This window comes from Citrus sinensis, chromosome 3 (assembly GCF_022201045.2).
Source record: "Citrus sinensis cultivar Valencia sweet orange chromosome 3, DVS_A1.0, whole genome shotgun sequence".
NCBI lineage: Eukaryota > Viridiplantae > Streptophyta > Magnoliopsida > Sapindales > Rutaceae > Citrus > Citrus sinensis.
Genome location: NC_068558.1, coordinates 5,922,379 through 5,943,061, shown reverse-complemented (window position 1 = coordinate 5,943,061; position 20,683 = coordinate 5,922,379). Strand labels below are relative to the sequence as shown.

At 37.0% G+C, this 20,683-nt stretch overlaps 3 protein-coding genes and 1 non-coding gene across 4 annotated transcripts; 3 read left to right on the top strand and 1 right to left on the bottom strand.

The window, feature by feature from the left end:
* The first annotated feature begins 4,444 nt into the window (after positions 1–4,444).
* On the top strand, positions 4,445–6,180 carry LOC112498640 (uncharacterized). Its single transcript, XM_052438493.1, has 2 exons — positions 4,445–5,636; positions 5,720–6,180. Exon 1 carries the CDS (start codon positions 4,445–4,447, stop codon positions 5,288–5,290), a length of 846 nt encoding a protein of 281 aa, XP_052294453.1. The 3' UTR covers positions 5,291–5,636; positions 5,720–6,180.
* A 5,820-nt stretch (positions 6,181–12,000) lies between these two features.
* Positions 12,001–13,584, top strand: LOC102619801 (protein RGF1 INDUCIBLE TRANSCRIPTION FACTOR 1-like). The gene is made up of 5 exons (XM_006477520.4): positions 12,001–12,209; positions 12,303–12,491; positions 12,657–12,731; positions 12,881–13,021; positions 13,119–13,584. Exons 1-5 carry the CDS (start codon positions 12,129–12,131, stop codon positions 13,416–13,418), a joined length of 786 nt encoding a protein of 261 aa, XP_006477583.2. The 5' UTR covers positions 12,001–12,128; the 3' UTR covers positions 13,419–13,584.
* A 1,003-nt stretch (positions 13,585–14,587) lies between these two features.
* Positions 14,588–16,878, bottom strand: LOC102619503 (flavin-containing monooxygenase FMO GS-OX-like 2). The gene is made up of 6 exons (XM_006477519.3): positions 16,237–16,878; positions 16,055–16,125; positions 15,699–15,851; positions 15,473–15,555; positions 15,214–15,349; positions 14,588–15,119 (listed from the first exon to the last, which is right to left on the bottom strand). The coding sequence occupies exons 1-6, from the start codon at positions 16,757–16,759 to the stop codon at positions 14,745–14,747; spliced, it is 1,341 nt and encodes a 446-aa protein (XP_006477582.3). The 5' UTR covers positions 16,760–16,878; the 3' UTR covers positions 14,588–14,744.
* Positions 16,879–18,330: 1,452 nt separating this feature from the next.
* On the top strand, positions 18,331–18,401 carry TRNAG-GCC (transfer RNA glycine (anticodon GCC)). The gene has a single exon. It is a non-coding gene; the product is annotated as a tRNA-Gly (tRNA).
* The last annotated feature ends 2,282 nt before the right edge of the window (positions 18,402–20,683 follow it).

The following is a 20,683-nucleotide window of genomic DNA, read 5'->3' as shown; positions in this document are numbered from 1 at the left end:
AAGTTTAATTGCAATCCGAAATTTATAAAATGATTGTCAAAATATAACAACTTTTTCGCATATTTATTATACATATAAATGTGCTACGGCAGACTCATTGAATAATTAGTTGAACCGTTGAAAAATAATTTTTTTTTTTTTGCCAAGTTTATTTGAATCCTCGGTAGTATGTTAAGTAAGCCCTCAATGATCATGGCATTTTCTCTTTAAATAAAAGAATCCATTGATCATTTATTTCTTATAGAAATCAAGAAATAAATTGTGCTTTTGACAATTTGATGATTCCAGCTCCTCCTGTTCAAGCCTGTGTGTCTTCCCATTTAGTTTATTTAAGTATGACATACCCTATTGTCAAAAAAAAAAAAGTATGACATGCCCTGGTCATCCCATTGGAAATGCCCCCCCATCTATGAAATTTTTAATTTGAACAAGCCTTTACCTCGAGCTCCAAAGATTTTCACGGTACTAACTTTTTGGGTTAAAATTAATAGAGATGGGTTCAAGTGATTCGTCTTGTACTACTATTTGTAGAAACTTTAATGGCATCTTTAAAGATTGCTTTGCTTTGCACCCTGGCCATCATAGTGCCTTTGTTTGCAGAGTTATATGCTATTATCCTAGCTATTGAGGTTGCCTTCCATAATGTTTGACGCATAGTAGAGTTAGAGAGTGACTCTTCTGTGGTATTTCTGTGCCTCACTAATTAAGATTATAACCTTTATGGGCCTCTTTAAAATTGAGTTAATTGTCTTCGATTACTAAAGAAGATGAAATTTAAGATGCATTTGGTACTATTTTTTATTTGTTGTTTTTTATTTTTTTAAAAAGAAAATATATAAAATTTGTTTGGCGGACTCATTCTTTAAGAAAACGCTACAGAATTGGAAAACAAATCATTTTTGCTCTTTAAACTTTATAAAGAAAATTAGAGAACCCCGTATTAGTGTTCTTCAGTTTTCATTCTCTTTTGAGAGAGTGAATGGGCACACAATTTAACTCTATGACCACTTTTCCCAATGCATATGTGGGTACAACAAGGAATATATTATATATATAATAATGATTGATAACAACAAAAGAAAATTATATTTATTTGGTATCTTTTTTATAAGTGGATCATCCATTTTAATTTATTTTATATATAATTTAAAAATGAAAAATAATAACACTTTTCTAAATGCTGTTGAATATGTATGTTACAGATTCTGTAACATACACACCCACTCCATGCACTCCACGTGTCCCCGCATGTGGAACCAAGGCACGCAAATGGCACCCTTGGGGAGCTGGCTTAACCTGGTCTGTAAGTGTACCGTAGCCAGCTCCGTTGAACATATATCAATAAAAAAGTTACATCCTCCTAGTCAATATTAACAAATATATAAAAATTAGAAAGTAATTATATATTTTTCAAATATTATTATGTTATAAATAAAATTTATTTACATGATTGTAATGCAATATTATTGTAAAACACACAAAAGCAAATTTTAAAATAAAAAATAAAATACAATCAATCAATGATATTTTAATTAAAAATTTATAGCATAATTTTTTTTTTCGCTTTGCTATATTGCATTATGCTATTTAAACTATTTAATTTTATATTTTATTCTGTAAAATGACTTTTAGAATAATAGAAGACAATTTTAAATAAAGTAATTACACTTAATGATAATAACTCGTACAAAAAAAAATAATACAACTATTAAATAATAAATAATTCTTTACTCTCACTATCCTCACTTTTTCAAACAAACAACTAAACACATTTTCATTGTTTTCATTTTTTTATCTATTATTTTAAAATAAACTACCAAACACATTTTAACTTATAAAAACATCACATTAAAACACATGGTTTTCCTTATCTAAATTAAGGATAGAAAACACCAATTAAAAAACAATACCAAAGGCATCCTAAGGTTCTCTCATATTTATAGAGAGGGAATTCTATTGCTGATTCTTTGGTAAACTTGGGATTATCTTGAAATTCCTTCATGTGGTGGGATTACCCATGAATTTCTATTCGGAAGAACCTTTTAGAAGATGCTTGAGATTTGCCTAATTATTGTTTTGTTACTTAACTCGTAATTTTTCTTTCATTTTTTTCTTATTAATAAATTTTTTTTAATTAAAAAAAAGTCACTTTACATATACGCTTGCATTCAAAATAATGCAAAAGTAAAACTTTAATGTGTGTGTGTGCGCGCGTGCGCATGTATAATGATTTTCCAATGAAATATCTTTAATTTTAATAAAATAAGAGATTAGCTAAAAGATTAAAAAAAATTAAATTTCAATACACTATAGGACAAAATATAGTGCATTAGAATATGTGTTTGTTTTATCTTTTATTTTATCCCTGACTTTATTAAATTCAGGGATCCTTAATTAGAAAACTTCTATATATATATAGAATAATAATCCAAACTTACTTAAAAGCTTATGGTTGAACACAAATCTATCATTTATTTAATTTAGAAACAATCTTTCTTTCATCTCTCGTAATATAATTAATTGAAAAAGAGCCATTTTTCTGTTATTGCCTTCTTCCGAACATAGCTATTTGGTATTTTCCCTTGATCTTGCTGTGCATTAAATTCATGCATTGAATTATGAATTAGACGATCCTTTTTCATAATTAGAATGCCGTTCGTACAGCTAAGACTCTTGATAAAACTTGAATTGTCACTCAATTGAGTAAACATTGGAGTTCAATATAAGAACGTAACTTACGGTCCTCTCACAGCAACAATACCACTGGTGAAACCGAATACTGTTGTTGTAAGAGACGTAAGTCACGTGCAACGTAACTTAACGCCAGCCTCAATATAAATAATATAACTACCTTTTCGTACTTAACAGTTTTGACTTTTGATGCTTTAACCTATATTTTCTACTGTTAACTGTTCGTCTTGTTCAATAATTACGTACGAACACACAAAGACACGAGAAAAAGGTCCAAACAAAAAAAAAATCACATGCATTGTTAGGAAACTTAATTATTATTCCAACTTTCATTTATTTTTGTGTGAGATTGCGATTGGAATAAAGTGGTTCCGATTGTTTTGCATTTAATTTTTTCTATTACGTCAATCTATGCACAATTTGTTTGGTCGTCATTTCAAATTGTGCTTCAGCTGAGAACCCAAATGCAGGCCCCATATCCCCTATTCTCAATAAGAGGGTATATATGCATTAGGGGAAGTGTCTTTAGAAATATATCTGGGGGCATTTAGTTTACTGGAATGGAAACCAATGGCAAAACCCGTATCGTTCCTGGTGGGCTACCCAAATCAAGAGGTTCCTAGAGAAAAAGGTACAAGTGAATGCCACGTGGTCCATTTCTCGTCACTGTAACTTGTAAAGAAAGAACAAGTGAAAATTGACTGGGCATCGTAAGGACACATGCGATGAATAGTAGAAAATTGGCAATTAATTCCCTGCTGGCATACGACTACGTGATGCAGGATCATATAGATACTTCCCAAATCTTTTCTTCTTAAAAATCTCTCTCTATTTATTACGGGAAATTTATAGTAATAACCAAAAAAAATTCCCTTTTTTTCATTTTAACCCCCAAAAAATATTTCTATCAACATTAGCCATTAAACAACATTTGAGACCAAAATACCCCTCCCTCATCTCTCCCCCAACACTCCATTTCACTCATCTCTCCCAAACCGATCCAACTCCCATCATCGGCGGCGACATCAACCCTCGTCGGCGGCGGCTCCATCTCTCACCGGCATCCGATCTACGATCTACAACCTTCAACAAAATCTAGGTTAGTCATTTTTCTTATTTTCATTAATTTAAAATGAGATTTTAGAATAATAATAGTTATAGCTTGAGATTAATAGTGGTGGTGATGATGTTTGTGGTGGTTGGTGGTGTTTGGGAGTATTGTTTTCGATTTTGGAGTGATTGTGCTTAATTTTGCGGGTGGGGAGGGAGGGGAGCAGGGCGCGCGCGCGCCCATCGCTGGGCAGCAGCGCGCGGCACGCTGTTGCACCAAATCTGGTGCGACAGCAAGCCTCTCGCACCAGATTGGTGCGAGAGGCTTGCTGTCGCACCAGATTTGGTGCGACAGCAGGCGCTGTCGCACAAGCTCGGGTGCGACAGGCGCGCGCCCGTCGCACAAGCTCGGGTGCGACAGGCGCGCGCCCGTCGCACAAGCTCGGGTGCGACAGGCGCGCGCCCGTCGCACAAGCTGTGGTGCGACAGGCGCGCGCCCGTCGCACAAGCTGTGGTGCGACGGGCGCGCCTGTCGCACCAATTTTTTGGTGCGACTGGCCCTGTCGCACCAATTTTTTGGTGCGACTGGCCCTGTCGCACCAATTGTTGGTGCGACAGGCTTGCCCGTCGCACCAAAAATTAAATTTTCTTAATTTTTTTTTCTGTAAATGTAATGTAATAATTTTATAAATATTACAGATACATGGCGAAATCAGAATCACCGGATATTGAAGTAGGCAAGATGTATTTTCGTTATGCTGATCATTTTCCTGGTCGAATTTCGAGCATGTGTATGTTATCTTCGGTCGTTAAAGTCATCGAGGAAAAATTAACAAACCGGCAGTTGCGTATGTTCAAAAAGGATATATTTGGACATTTCTTGGAGTGTCGAAGTTTTCCATTTAGTGGGGTAATTTTGCACAATCTTCTACTGCGGCAAGTGGCCCATGAAGAAGATAGCCGTGAGGATCAGTTATGGTTTCAAATTGGTAAGCATGTGATTCGCTTGTCAATTGTCGAATGGTGCTTGGTTACTGGACTTTCATTTGGTGTGGATACCAATCAAAAAAATGATGAAATGGAGCAGAGGCTACGGAATACGTATTTTGGTGGTGTGCATCGTAAGATTAATGTGAAGCAATTCGATGCAGTATTTAAGGAGTTGAAATTCGAGGAAATGAACGATATGGACGCATTAAAGATTGCACTGTTTTATTTTGCGGACAGAGTACTAAATGCAAGAAAAAATCACTGTCAAATTAATTTCGATTGGCTTGACCAAGTTGATGATATACAGTACTTCCGAAAGCGTCCATGGGGTCTATTGTCGTGGGAAATTATTTACGAGAGTCTTGACAATGCACTGTTCGAGAAAGACGAGAAATTTAAGAAGACTCGGTTGAAAAATTCAGATCATAATATTGAAAAATACAATCTTTACGGCTTTACGTGTGGGGTTCAGGTGCTATTTTTTTTGTTTATTAATAAGTTTTATTGTATTAAATATTTGATAGTTGTTTTATTTGATTTTTCACTTTGGTTGTTGTAGGCTTGGATTTACGAAGCAATCGGAGGGTTGCCATCAACATGGGTCGTCAAAACGAAGAATAAGATTCCCCGCATTCTGCAATGGAAGCCCATGGCGTCGTCGAGAATCAACTTTGCGGAGGTTTATTCGTTCTTCAACGACGAATCTCGTCTTGTAAGTAATATGTATTACTTATTTTTTAAACTTTACTAAATTTAAGTTATGTATACTTACTTAAAATTTTCAATTGAATTTATGGAAGGGGGACGTTTTACAAACCCTTGAGCCAAATTCAAAGGAGAGTAGCAAAAATTATTGGCTCTCTGTGAAGGATTACTTGCCAAGCATTCCAGACTGGGTTCATAAGGTCGGTATACTCTAAGCACTAAAAATTTGTTAATCGAAATTTTTGACTTTTCATTTACTAATTTTAAATGATACTTTATACAGCACCAACCCTCAATCAACGCGATGCCGTCGGTTACAAGGCATTCAGACGAGCATGACGATCATGACGACATACCAAACCCAATACCAGAGCAGTGTCATGACACTTTTGCGGATGAGGTGGGGCATGACACTTTTGAGGATGAGGTGGGTGTTGATGACCACCAGCAGCAAACAGACAACTCTGATGACGCACGGGATTCTGAGGTTAGAAATAATATACGATATTTTTTTTTATAAATTATTAATTTTTTATTGTTATTCTAAAGTATTATTTTTTTCTTTTGTAATAGTCGAGGACAAAGCAGTTTAATGATTACGTACGACGACGGCTGGATAAGATTGATCGTAACGTGTATGAAATAAAGTCAGAATTAAAAGATTTTAAAGAAACCGTTGTTGGTTTCATCGACACATTTTCTAAACGTCCAAATAAGGATTCTCCCACTGCACGCTCGTACATACCGTCGTATGTTTATAACAGTCCGTACATGATTCCTCCGGTCAGGCGAGGACAGCACGTCCGGCCTTTACCTCGACCCCAAATCATGGAGCATGCGATTGACATGAGTACGAGTGTGGATGTAAATCCACTGAGAGGATTGGAGGACTCTAGTCTGTTTGCTGAGTTTGATCAATGGTTTACTGGTGATAGCAGAGTCCGCCGGAGAGTCCAGCACCCGCGGTCATTCTTTCAAATAATTTTGGGGACAGCTTCGATGGGATGGTTAGGCGATGAGGTATTTATAATTTCCTCGTGGTGTATACTGTTGTGGATTTGTGTATAAATTTGTTTTTAAAAACTCGTAATATTTCTGTTTCTCTACAGCATATTCACGAGTATCTCCGCTTGATTAGCGAGAAGCAACGGCAGTATCCAAATGCCTTACTCCAACGTGTCACACATACTGACACATTTTTTTGGGTAACGTGCCGACAAAACTTATAAATCTTATGTGGATGTAAAAATTTAAGTTTTATTAATTTATGCATTTCTTGGTTATCTATGTATTAGGTGTTCTTGAATCAGTTATGGAATAACGGGAATTGTGCAGTCGATTCAATGGTATTCGACGACCGCGTGAATAGTTATCTTTGTGGCCGCCAGCACACAATGTCTAAATCAATGACGGATGTCGATATGGTATGTATTTTATTACATTTCACATGCTATCTAATGAAAATATTCAAGTTGTTGCTTTTTCTTTGTTGTATTGTATTTTAATTTCATACATAACGAACATGTTTTTCAATTGTTATATGCAGCTACTCATCCCTGTTAACTTCGACGGCGCGCATTGGGTACTAGCACGAGTTGACTTTCGGAAAAACAAAGTCTGGATTTATGACTCATTACTCACAAATCGCGACGACAAAAGGTACAAGTTGAAATTCAAGCCACTTGAAGTTATATTCCCTCGATGGTTGGAATACGTTGGCTTCTACAATATCCGACCGGAGTTGCAGAGTGAAGACCCGTGGAAAGTTATCGCAGTTAAGAGCGCGCCACAACAAGAGCCCGGAACTGGCGATTGCGGTGTTTTTGTATTGATGGTTACGATGTATTTAATGTTCGGGATTAGATTGGAGTTTAACGCTAGTCATGTCGAGTACTTTAGAAAGAAGATTGCGGTTGATATATTTAATAACGATATTCAATTGTAAACCTATGTAGTAATTCAAATGTTGAAATTTGAATTTTTTTTTACTTCGCACACTTAAGTTTATATAATTTTAATGCCTCACATTTTAAACTTTAAATAAAGTTTTATGAAATATAAGTGTACAATACAAAACAAGCAGTAACAGTTTTAACCAACGAACACAAAAACAATAATAGTTTTAACAAACTCATAACACACAAAATACAACTAACTTCGAGTCGACGCAATGGGATTCTTACATCTCTTACGATTATGGCCTAGTTCATGACACCGACCGCATCTAACAGTCCGCCGGTCAACGTCCTCGCCAGCCGAGGGTATTCTGAGCTCTTTACGACGGCCAGGTGGTGGTGCCTCAACTGGTGGGTATACATGCATTTCCTGAATTTCATCTGGAATTTCCCAATCAGCCACATCACCAACTGGCTCTACTGGTTGTGCATAAGCCATCGCCAACGATTCTGTAGTGTAAAAGTCCGAGCAAAGGTTAATAAAATCCACCCGGTGTGTTAGACACGCCGCGATTGCATGAGCACACACAAGCTGATCAAGCTGGAACACTCTGCAGGAGCAAGTTCTCTTTTGCAAGTCAACTAACCCTTCCTTAAGCCCACCGCCTATAACTTGAAAGCGATGCGGAGACACCGGCCGAACTATCATTCTTTCAGCTATAGTTCTCCTCTCAGTGACTATTTCATCCGCCCATGTTGTTAGCCGAGTAGTCATTGATTCAGCCACAATTTTCCTATCATAAAACCATTGCTGCAATGTTTTCCTAAAGTGATCAACAAGATGAGTCACAGGAAATTTTCGAGGTTCCCTCATGAACGCATTAACACTCTCCGCGATGTTCGTGGTAAGAATGCTGTACCTCCTACCTTCAAACTGCGACCTTGCCCAATTACACGTACCGACATTATTTTCTAGGTAATCAGCCGCACCCGAGTGGATCATCCACAACCCTTCAAGTTGTCTCTTAAATTCCTCGTGGCCATATGCTTTTGCTGCATTAATAAAGGCAGGCTCAAATTGATCCCAAAGAGCTTTGGACATTCTAAACTGAGACTTAATGTTACCTTTGACGTGGTAAAAACAAACGCCACGAGTTGCATTGTGAAAAACTTTAAGAACGGCTCTCCTTATGGCAGTGCATCGATCAGAGATAATTACCAACTCAGGTCTATCGCCAATCACTCCGTGTAACTTCATCATAAACCATTCCCAAGCATCGTTGTTTTCTGAATCCATGATCCCAATGGCTAACGGATACAATTGATTGTTACCATCAAGACATGTTGCCACGAACATGCTTCCACGATATAATCCCTTCAGATGAGTACCATCTACAGCAATGACAGGCCGAATGTACTGCATAAAACCCTTGATGGAAGATCCGAGTGCTACAAAATAGTACAAGAAATTACCATCTCCATCCTGCTCGAGGTGAGTGACTGTACCCTCATTCGCTGTAGTTAGTACGTGAGAGTATTTAGGGAGCAAGTTGTATGACTCTGCAGGGTTGCCTCGAACTATTTCAAGACCAACTTCTCTCGCCCGATATGCCTGCTGGTATGTTAACTGAACACCGTATTCCTGTTGCATATCTGCTCTTATGTCATTCGGAGTATAAATCCTCTTGTCTTGAATATATTTTTCTGCGATAATATGACCGACAACCTGGCTCCTGACTTGATGACGTCCATCAACCAATACCTCATTATGACAAGTGTGTACATTGTCAATTCTCTTCACCACCCACGGAATATTTTGCTCGTTCGAACATCTAGTTGCTCGAATACGCCATTTACATGATTCTGAACAACAGTGAGCCTCGAAACGTGTCGTAGTAGACCGTGCAATCTTGAAATCAAACTTGTCTCTAAAGGCAACCTTGCGTAGTTGTAATATAAACTCATTTTTCTCAGCAAATAGCTTACCCACACTGATATCATCTGAATCACAACTGCTAACAAAGCTTGGAGCAACCATATTCGAAGGCAAAGTTGGAGCAACACTTGTAAGGGGGTCAATTCGCCTTCTCGATCGAACCATAGAAGGAATAGGTCTATTGCCTCTGTTATTCACAGGAGTATTGTCTTCACACTCATCCTCATGCTGAAACGATGGAACATTTGAAGGACCGGCTCCTCCATCATCACCATCATTATTGAAACGCGTGCCCCCCCTTGTAGTATTAGAAGGTTCTGCACAAACATTATCCCCCTCTGTCTCATTATGAAAATCATCATTGTCCCGAAAAACATTGTTGTGATACGGAGAATATCGTTGCTCCAACGACGTTGTTATTGGAAATACTGTTGCTCCAACATCCTGTAACGTAACGCCATTATCATCAATGTTGTCATAATTTTCGTGGATTGGAGAGTAATATTGCTGCAACGATATTGTCCTTGGCAACACCTCTTCATCATTATCGGGGCCAGACATATTTGCTCTAAACGAAGTTTCTGTATCGACATGTGGCTCAATACCTTCGCTCGGAACTCGAGGTGATGTGGTCACGAATATAGGAATGCATCCAAAATTAGCTACGTCCGATGCCATATGCAACACAACCCTCACCATTTCATCATCGCATATATCCATGGGCATTGCACATATACGATATAATGTGTTACTAGACCTCAAAGTTGTCTTCATGGTGATACTATAGTCATTAGGGTTAATTTGTAACACCTCGTATACTCTTGCCAATAACTGATCAAACAGATAATTTTTTCCAACCAAAAATGCTCGATTTTTACCATTCACGTACTCCATACGGCTATTTTCTAATGTCTCCCACCAACCATCGTAACACAATTCAAGTACAACTGAATCCATTAAGCCTGAAATTATAAAAAAATATTATTTCAGCCATATTAAAATAATACAGTTTTAATGATGTATTTCATGGTGGGTGCGACAGGCAACCTGTCGCCCGAATCTTGGTGCGACAGGGTGCCCGTCGCACCAAGGTTTGGTGCGACAGGGTGCCCGTCGCACCAAGGTTTGGTGCGACAGGATGCCCGTCGCACCAAGGTTTGGTGCGACAGGGTGCCCGTCGCACCTTGCTTGGTGCGACAGGGTGCCCGTCGCACCTTGCTTGGTGCGACGGGTGCCCGTCGCACCTTGCTTGGTGCGCCAGGCACCTGTCGCACCAAGAGTTGGTGCGACAGGCACCTGTCGCACCTTGCTTGGTGCGACAGGTTGCCTGTCGCACCAAGTTTTGCTGCGACAGGCAGCCTGTCGCCAGATCCAGATTTAGCCCAGTTGTTCAGAAAATAACTCATACCAGTAACTGATGTCGATTTGTGTTGGATTCGGGATTCGGATGTCGATTTGTGTTGGATCCGGATAAATTATGATCGGATATCACTTTTATCGTTGTCCTTTGCGGTCACCGTTGACTGATGAATCAAGAGCGAAAAGCTGCTTTTGGTTTGGCGATATGGGAGAAACGACGTTGGTTTTGTTACGCAAAGAAGGGTAATTTGGGAAAAAAGGCTTGTGTTTGGCTAATGTTGATAGAAAAAAGTTCAGAGGGTTAATTGCAAAAATAATAAAATAATAATGGTTATTTTCGTAAATTTCCCATTTATTACCCGTATCGATAAAAATTTGTCCACTCTCTGCCCATCCATTCTCCCTCTTCCATTTTCTTCCTTATTTCTCTCACTTTTCTTTCATTTTTCTTTGCACTTAACATTTTTCTTATTACCCACACAGACATCCTAATGAAGTTTGCGTGGGAACGTCGTGTAGAAACTCGAGCAGCAATGAATGCAGCACGAGTATCAGCAGATGGAAACCGTATTCACAGTTAATTGGGTTGCATTGTGCTCTGTTAAAAAAATTTGTGCTAAAAAATAATAAAAAGGACTTACCCCTAAATTATAAGAAATCGTACTCGCGAAAGAGACAAATCAACCACGACTAGGCCAACAAGTAGATAATTAACCTCTACTCTTATTTGTCCTTTACTAGTTAACATCAAACAGTATGATGTCGTTAATTTCCACGTAGCGAAAGAGAGGCATGGTTCTTTTTGCTCCCTAAAGCTAGGCCTCGGTTATTTATTTATTTGTTAGTGAATACAAAAAAAAAAAAAAATTTGTTACTTTGGATCTTGAAGAATGGAGACAAATTAGACAACATTATATAGACGCCCACATGCGATTTTGATGGCGCTAGCTTTATATCTATATAGTACTACTGGTGAGGAGATAATTAAAGAAGAAAAGTAAAGAGGTCGTCGGCAATATCAGAGAATTATTGTTGCTGTCTGTTTTCCGTATCAATTATTCATCTTTCTACCTTGACATCCAAAACAGAAAAAAAGCAAAAAAAACAATACAAAGGCTCTGTCTGTGCATCGTGAATCAGGAACACAGATCCTAACCCACCATCGTCGCCTCAACTTTTCACTTTTTTGCAAACCCCCCCACTAGTAGACATTATGTTAAAACATGAAAAACCATAATAATAATAATAATGCCCGGGGCACCTGTCTTTAAGATTACACACGCAAGCAACACAATTCCTACGGATATGTAACGCATTAAACTAATGCAAGAGCTCTGCTAAAGGGTGTTAAATGATGGAGGCCCATCGGCATTATCGAACAGCTTAAAAAAAAAAAGATAGATAAATAAAAGAGTAGTTGCTTGGAGGTTGGAGCAGAGACTGATAACACTCTCTCATTCTCACAATCACAGCTCACAGGCCACATCTTGCTAGTTGTATGTATGTCAGTGGACGACTCTTTAGAATCCCTGACAGACACCCAACTGCCTCCTATATCAATCAATCATCAGCAATTCAACATGGTGAATATGTATACACACACAGCTTTCTTTGAATTTTCTTTAATTTCGTTGATTAATAATTGTGTTTGTTGCTTTTTTTGGTATGTTGATCAGGTTGGTATGAGTTCATCATCATCGATTATTCCTCGCTGGCTTCAAATCCTTCTCGCAGAAAAATTCTTCAGCCCTTGTGCGGTTCATGAGTGCGCCAACAAGAATGACAAAAACATATTTTGTTTGGATTGTTGCATGAGTATTTGTCTTCACTGCTCGCACACTCACCGCCCTCACCATCTCTTACAGGTTCATTGTCGTCTCAATTTTTACACACACACACACATATGTATATATATATATATCCCAAATTAATGTTATAATTAGCTAATTATATATTCTTAATTATTTACTCAAAATCCTAAGTTACTCTTATCTTTTTATTTGTTCTACTTCTATTTATGTGGTTTATAGGTTAGAAGATATGTGTATCATGATGTCTTACGATTGGGTGATGCTCAAAAACTGATGAATTGTTCCTTCGTTCAAGTAAGTGCAGATGTTGCGCGCGTGACCATATACATGAGATATGCATATCTCTATTTATATTTTATTATTTATTATTCAACTTTAACTCATTTAGTTATTAATTTTTTAACGAAAAAATTAATTAAGTAACTAATCTTGTTACTGAGCAGCCATACACAACAAATAGAGCAAAAGTAATCTTTCTGCATAAAAGACCAATGACGCGTCCCCTTAAAAGCAATGGCAACTTCTGCATGAAATGCGACCGTAGTCTTCAGGACTCTTTTCTCTTCTGCTCGATCTCTTGTAAGGTACTCTCATAAATTAATTAATCTTCAAACCAAGTTACTTGCTTCTTTTAATTTGCTGTTCTATTACAACATTATTAACGATTCTATGTGACTGCAGATTCATCACCTGGTGACTAGTAAAAGTGGAATCGTCAACAAGTCGACAGTTTCATTATTGTTTGATAGAGCAACAAGTGTAAGCTCGTCAGAGATTGAGGACGCAGCAGGCCAAATGACACCAGCCTCCCTCCTCGACTTTCCTGCTTCATCACTAAGAGCTTACGCATGCACTGCCGCCGTTGATCAACCTGTGGCCGGAAAGAAAAAGAAACGCCGTGTCTTATTGAACCCCTCCCGCCAAAGATGTTCCACTACTAACCGACGGAAGAGTGTGCCAAACAGGGCACCTTTGAATTGACTGTGTTATGAGTAGTACTAGAATACTAGTTTTGTGTTGTGATATTACTTCTATATTACAATATTAGAGTTCGCAGAGATGGGAAATGACTACTTACCAGTTTTGTATGGCAAAATTTTTTTTTCTCTTTTATGTAACAAGCTACTAACTAGTTACTATTTTCTAATGGTTGAAAGTGTTTAACTTACTTATTAATTCACTAGTACTCACCATATTATTTGGGAGTGCGGACATGGAAGTTAATAATTTGATGAAGAAATTAATTAAATATTTATATGTAAAAAAATGTAAGTTGTTTTAATAGGTGAATAAGAATTCAGCGGTGAATTGAGTTTTTGTGAATCTCAGAAATAATGGCTGTTAGGAAAGATATACATACATACATACATATATTTAAATTAATTCTAGTCATTGATCATTTCAACACTGAAACATAGCAAATGAAGGAAAATGGTAAATGAGATGAGTAAATGTTAAATATAACATTCCAATTCAAACTGCAGCTGGTGCAAGCTGAGGGCAGAAGAGTTGCTGAATTGAAAGTGTGGCGGCTCTGGTTGGTTCTAAATTTGAAAGAAAACGGACGCAAAAAATCTGTGAGGCAGCACCAAAGAAAAGATTTACTCACCCACCTAAGAATTTATGAACAACACATTTATTTAAAAAGTTCTTCCACATGTCTACTAAGATCCTGTTTGGAATTGAGGTAGAAAAAATATATAATTATGAAATAAAAATTAATAATTTACAGTAAATATAATTTTTTAATAATAATTTTGACAATATTATTAAGAATATTATAAAATTTTCATTCTACAAGTAAAAAATTATATCAACACAGCTTCTAAATGACAGCAGTTAATGTTTACCAAACACTTTAGTATTGTGTCTTTGTCAACCCTCAATCCTAAATGCACTCTAAGTATAACTAGCTTTTCCACAAATAACTAGTTTTTCCACAAAACTACCGAATGTAGGTTGTAAATCTACTCCCATTAATATTGATGAGATATCATATTTTTATACCTATTTGGCTATTTCACATTAACATTAATTTTTATGCAAACATTTGAGTGAAATGCTTTTCATCTCGAAAGGTATCTATGCTGGTATAGAGGGCGTTCGATTCCCAGATGGTGCAGTTATTTTGAGAATTGCCAAAGACCAAATTAACTAATCTTTCACTAAAGCTTTTGCACATTTGAAATTATTTAGTTGCATTTAACGTGTGATACAATAATAAGAATTGGGGACTACTCATACAGCCGGGGGCCTATTGTATAGAAAATGTATCAGATGGAATTCATACGCAGAAATAGGCTATTGTTACTTTGATTTATTTGACGTATATTTGATGAAATCCTTGTTGGCTTCAGCAACCAGATGCTCATCGTCCCATTCATCGCGGTATGTCCCTGGTCGAGTAATAAAAGCGTTTTTAAAAGCTGAATAGGCCATTTGCTTTCTCCATTCTTCATAGCCTTGACAATTGCACTGTGCAGCAAGCCAATCTGTGTACTCAATTAATTGAGGGTAATCCATGATATGAGTGTATCGCTTAGGTTTCCCAGAAGCTTCAAGCTTTGAGTAAAAGGCTTTAACATCCTCCATCATCTCGTCTTGTGAAGGAAGCACAATTCGACCAGACAAAACACTGGCAATCCACTTGCTCTGGAGTTCAAAGAAGGGGAAAGGGATAACCTGAAACAGATCACTCATAATTTATCATTGACACGTTCAGACAAGCATCCAATAAAGAGTTAGACAATGTTGAAGTATATGTGCAGAGATGAACCTTCTGTGGTATCCCAACAAATGAAAGGCCTGGTGCCAAGACTGGCGGAAAAACGTGCTTGTACAATGGCCCAACACGATTGTCATCCACAGTAACAATGCCATTGGTTTCAAGAAAAGGGTAGTTGTACTTGTACCTGTTAATCTGATGAAAATTTAGATCACCGTCCATTCTTTCTTTTCATTTCAGAGTTTGTAATGCATCATTCCAAAAAATTCGATCCAAAATAAAAACTGAAGGCAAACTACATAAAAATTACCCAGTGCAATGCATAATGACATCTGCAGAGACAACTCTTCCATTTCGGAAAACCACGGTACCATCTTCACTGGCTCTTTCTACCTGAAATATTAGTTTGATGAAACCAGTGTATTGTCAGATCATTCAATGTAAATTCCACATTCAGAGAGAGACAGCCATCTTCACCAGCTTGTCCTGAAATTTTTGTTCTCTCACCCCATCCGTGAACACTTCTTAGTTCTTACCATAGAATGAAGCCACATATTATCATATCCGGGCTGTTTTTCATGTGTTTCATCTGCAACCGATCGAGATGCAATGTGAACTTCTTTTGCAAATCCGGCTAAGTCCCTTTTTATATCCAATCCACTAGCGTAATGCCCTATCAGAATCACTACCTGTCCACAATTGATGAGCCATAATGTTTACAATCATTTGATAAAACTATACATCCATAATTAACCAAATTAACATGGGAGAAATCTACAAGTCAACAGGCCAAAAAAAAAAGCCACCACTTTCACCCAAGATAAATAAATTTTCAATTCCTCAATAAAATAAAAATATAAAAGAAAAAGTGGAAGCATAATATTATAAATACTTGATCTTGGAATGGATTGGGAATCCGATAATTATGTGAATGCATTTGCTTCCCTGGCCATGAATCAATGCCTGAAGAGAAATACATTTGTTATACGGATTGATTTAAGAATTCAGTTCATGATCATTAATTTCATATCGATAATGCGCTCATTAATTACACAAGCGGTAAGTAGAAGCTACCAGGAACTTGAGCAAGACGAGGCACTGAAAAATGCCCATTGCAAACGACCACAGCATCAAAAGTTTCCTCTTCAACAACATCATCTTTCTTTCTTGACTTAACTTTCCATTTGTTGCTCTCAACCAAACGTGCATTCAACACCTCAGTATGAAGCCTCACCACTTGATCGACACCAAACTCTCTGGCAAAATTTTGTAAATAACGCAACACCTCCTCATGACCCGGATACCTTCTCAGGTCAACGGACCCTTCATAATTACGGGCCACAAACGGGTAAGCTTGAAATCCCATCAACTCCCTGGGAAGATTGACCCTGAGAGACTTGTAGAGGCTCGAATGAACCGGGTAACGATTTGGGTCGACACCAAGCGGGTCTGACTCAGTCTCCGAAGTGTAAATCCAAGAGCCACCCACTTGCTCTCCTTTCTCGTAAACCACCACCGTGTGGCCTTCCCTCAGCAACTCATGACCCACCACCAGTCCAGCGGCGCCGGCGCCGATCACTGCCACATGGCGAAACATAAGTGGAGGTGCCGTTTCTTTAATTAAAATTTTTCGCTCTACCAACCCATTACATCCTTTCTTTGAATATTGATGGAAAGTTGGCTGTCTTTTACTCTTTGTTTTAATTTTATTTCGAAAGCAGGGACGTCGTTATCTTTCAACTTGTTTTTTTAATTATATTTTGAAAGGTTTATTATATGTTACTTTTGGATGTTGGAAAGTTGCGACTGTAATATTCTATTTACAGCGGTCGCGGCAGAACAGTCCGATATTCAAAGCAACAACAGTTAATTTTCATTTTGCGCCTCAGGTTCAGGTTTGTGAGCTGGCTTCCAAATTTCTAAAATCCCAAATCCCCTCTTTATTTCTCTTATTTTAATTCATTCAGTGTCAAAGTGGTTGATTGATACAAGTTTAAAAATAAAAATGGTGTAATGAACATGTAAAAATTTTATGGTAGTTAAATGTACATATGACAAAATAAAGGTGAAACAAAGATAATTTCTCATTTCATTATTTGTAAAATTATTAAATTACTATCTAATGGATGAATACCATATCAGTTGGCACTTAAATCGGGACATAAATATTAGGATGCCTAACATTACTCTTATATTTTTTTCTTAAACCCTAAATTGATATTTTTTTTTTTTTTGATTAATCTTAAAACAAATATAAAATTGATTCATATTGATTTTATACTAACAAACTGTTATAGCTCATTCAAAAAATAATTAACCTGTTCTTATTTACGTAGTGAAATGCGAGTAGCACATTCGAATGTTAAGGAATTGGAGAGGTGCTGCTGGAGATGAAACATATGATTTCAACATCAGAAAAAATTAAGTTTATAATCTTACAGGACCAAACAACGAAAAGCATGGTGAAGAAAAACTACATAATTCTCACTGAGAGAAGAGAAAAAAAAAATGAAATACGATTGGAAGTGCCACAATTATAATGCATTCATTTCATTATTTATATGAAAGTGATCTCTTTTATTAGGATTCCGAAAATTGATAACAATAATTTTTGTAAGGATCTATACAATGTGACTTTTGGACCTTGGTCGAAAGATCGAACTAACACTTAATTTTGGACTTTTACAGTTGATCAAAATTCATGGGTTTTAACTTAGAAACTGGCATGAAAAATGAGGATTTCAGATAATGTTTGTAAATGAAAACCCTATGAAGTGTGTTTATCTGTAACGGTAAATGTTTATATGTTATTTGTAGAAGAAAACACAAACGAAGAAATGAGTCTGCAACTTCAGTATTAATTGCCTCATTTCCGCAATTTAGTCACCGTGCATCATACAATATAGTTTTAATGTTTTAGACTCAACACTCAACAGCCTGACAAGCGACAGACGGTGGTGCATTTCCGTCCGGGGGGATCTTTGAAATAAAATTGATCTATGTCATCCAAGTGTCCGAAACTGTATATATACCTCATGCCTGTCCAAATTTAGCAAAGATATTTTCGCTGGCGTTAATCTCTTTCTGGCCATTCGCAATTAAAAAATGATTTTTTCAGAAAATATAATGTTTTGTAATATAATTATGTGCTGGTCTTTTGACCGCAACGCACCAGTGGTCTAGTGGTAGAATAGTACCCTGCCACGGTACAGACCCGGGTTCGATTCCCGGCTGGTGCAAAAGATTTAATTTTATTGTTATATTATTATTTTATTCAGACAAGTCCTTGTCCTTGGTCGAGCAAGAAAGTTTTGCAAAAGTCGGCATTTTTCACATTGAGCAAGCCAATCCAATCCTTATGCTCAGAGTGCTGAGTATAAAGGCTTCTACTTCTTCCATAATCTCATCTTGCGGAGCAAGTGCGATCCTACCACTACCGGAAAATGTACTGGAAATCCAATTGCTCTGCTATTCAAACATGAGAACTATTAGGATACCTTGGAACCAGTTACCACAAATTTATTATCCAAAGATTAATAATCCAATTAATTATGCCCAGGCATTGTGTAAATTATGTGGAGATTGTATAATTAACCATCCAGGGGATCCCAACAAAGGAAAGCCATGTTTTTCCAAGCATGCTAACTCCCTTATTATATCATATGCATCAGTGTGATTCCCAATCAGAATTACAGCCTACATAATACAAGCCCTATGTTATGTGGCATTTCAGTCAATGCTAGTAATTTGATGATTTGTGTCTTGTCACTTGTAATTTGCAAAACCTTGAATTATTTCACGTGGTATTTATATGTTGTGCAATCAGAACGTGTTCTTAAATAGTTAAATTTGTGTTACAAATTTAGTTATTTTTCAAATCACGATAATTGATCTAGCATTTCCAATCGACTGTAGAAATGATTGTGATTCTAGTGAAAGAAGAGTTAAAAAACCAAACTTTCTTTGTAAACAAGAAAATTAAAGAAATTTTTCTCCAAGAATTGTGATTTGGGTTTGGAAAATGCTAACCATCACGAGCGGCGAGAGAATGCCGAGAGAAACGACAGCACAAGCTGCCATTTTACTCTCTCCCTCCATGATGGTTAGCTAATGTTAAAATATTGTTTAAAAAAAGGAAAAGAACAACATCACATGTGCTGTCTAACTTTTTCTCAGTTTTGAAGCACTCTTTGTCAAAAATTAATTTCACACACACAAAGTTCATATGCATAATTTTTTTTTCTCTCTCTCAACTCTAGTAGCTGTTAACTTGCTGCTTATCACAAGTATTCAATTTTAGAAAATTTTTTGAATCTCCCTTTTAACTCTAGTAGCTATTAACTTTTTTTTTATATATATTTTACTTAGAACGATGAGACAGAGAGAGAGAGGCGAAACGACCAAAAGTTAATTTCACATACACGAAGTTCACGTGCATAACTTTCTCTCTCTCTCTCTCTTAACTCCAGTAGCCGTTAACTTGTCGCTTATCACAAGTATTCAATTTCAGAAATTTTTTTGAATCTCCTTTTTAACTTCAATAGCCATAAACTTGTGTTGTTGTTTCTCTCAGCCTTCTCTTAACGTTCTCTACATTTAGCACTGCCGGGTTTGGCTTTGGAAACAGATTTTTAAGATGTAGCATAATGAGAGTGAAGACGACCAATAGCAACGGTTGACTAGTTATATTAAAATTTTAAAAATTAAAATTGCAAATGGGCACTCGATGAAGGGAGAAGAAGGTTAATATTTTTATGTGTTTTTATTAGATATGTCATATTGAAAAGGAAAATGATAAACGAACTCAATGAAGACAAAGGAACGACAGAAACGCAAGTTTAGATTGCCGTTTTGACTCGTTTCAAGCGGACCCACAAGAAATAAAAAAAAATGAGTTTGCTTCGTTTTACTCCCCCTTTTACACACACTCTCTAACCACTCATTTTACTCCCCCTCCATTGAGTTTGCTTCGTTTTACTCCCCCTTTTACACACACTCCCCAACCACTCATTTTACTCCCCCTCCATTGAGTTTGCTTCATTACCAGACTCCCCTCCATTGAGCAGGTTTCGTTCGTTACCAGCCCTTTTTTTTTTCTCGCCCAGCCGCAGATCTAGAACGGACCCCTCCATTGAGCAGGCTTCGTTCGTTACCAGCCCTTTTTTTTTTCTCGCCCAGCCCAGATCTACTACAACGTCGCTGCTTTGGAGACTTGTAGTTGTTGCTTGCTGCATCTGTAGGCATTTCTTTTTATTTTTTTTATTTTTTTATGTTGTGGATGATGAAATTTTGAGATTGACAGTGTTAGGATTGTATTAAAAAAATTGGAAACATGGGTGAGTTGTTGTTGACAGTGTTAGCATTGTATTTTCAAAGATAAATAATTGAAAATATTGTATTAAAAAAATTGGAAACATGGGTGAGTTGTTGTTGGTGGTGTTGGATTTGATTTTGTTTGCGTGTGTGAATGTGTACCGTAGCTCACATGGTACGGCCTCGTGTTCATTTAATTCGTTGCTTC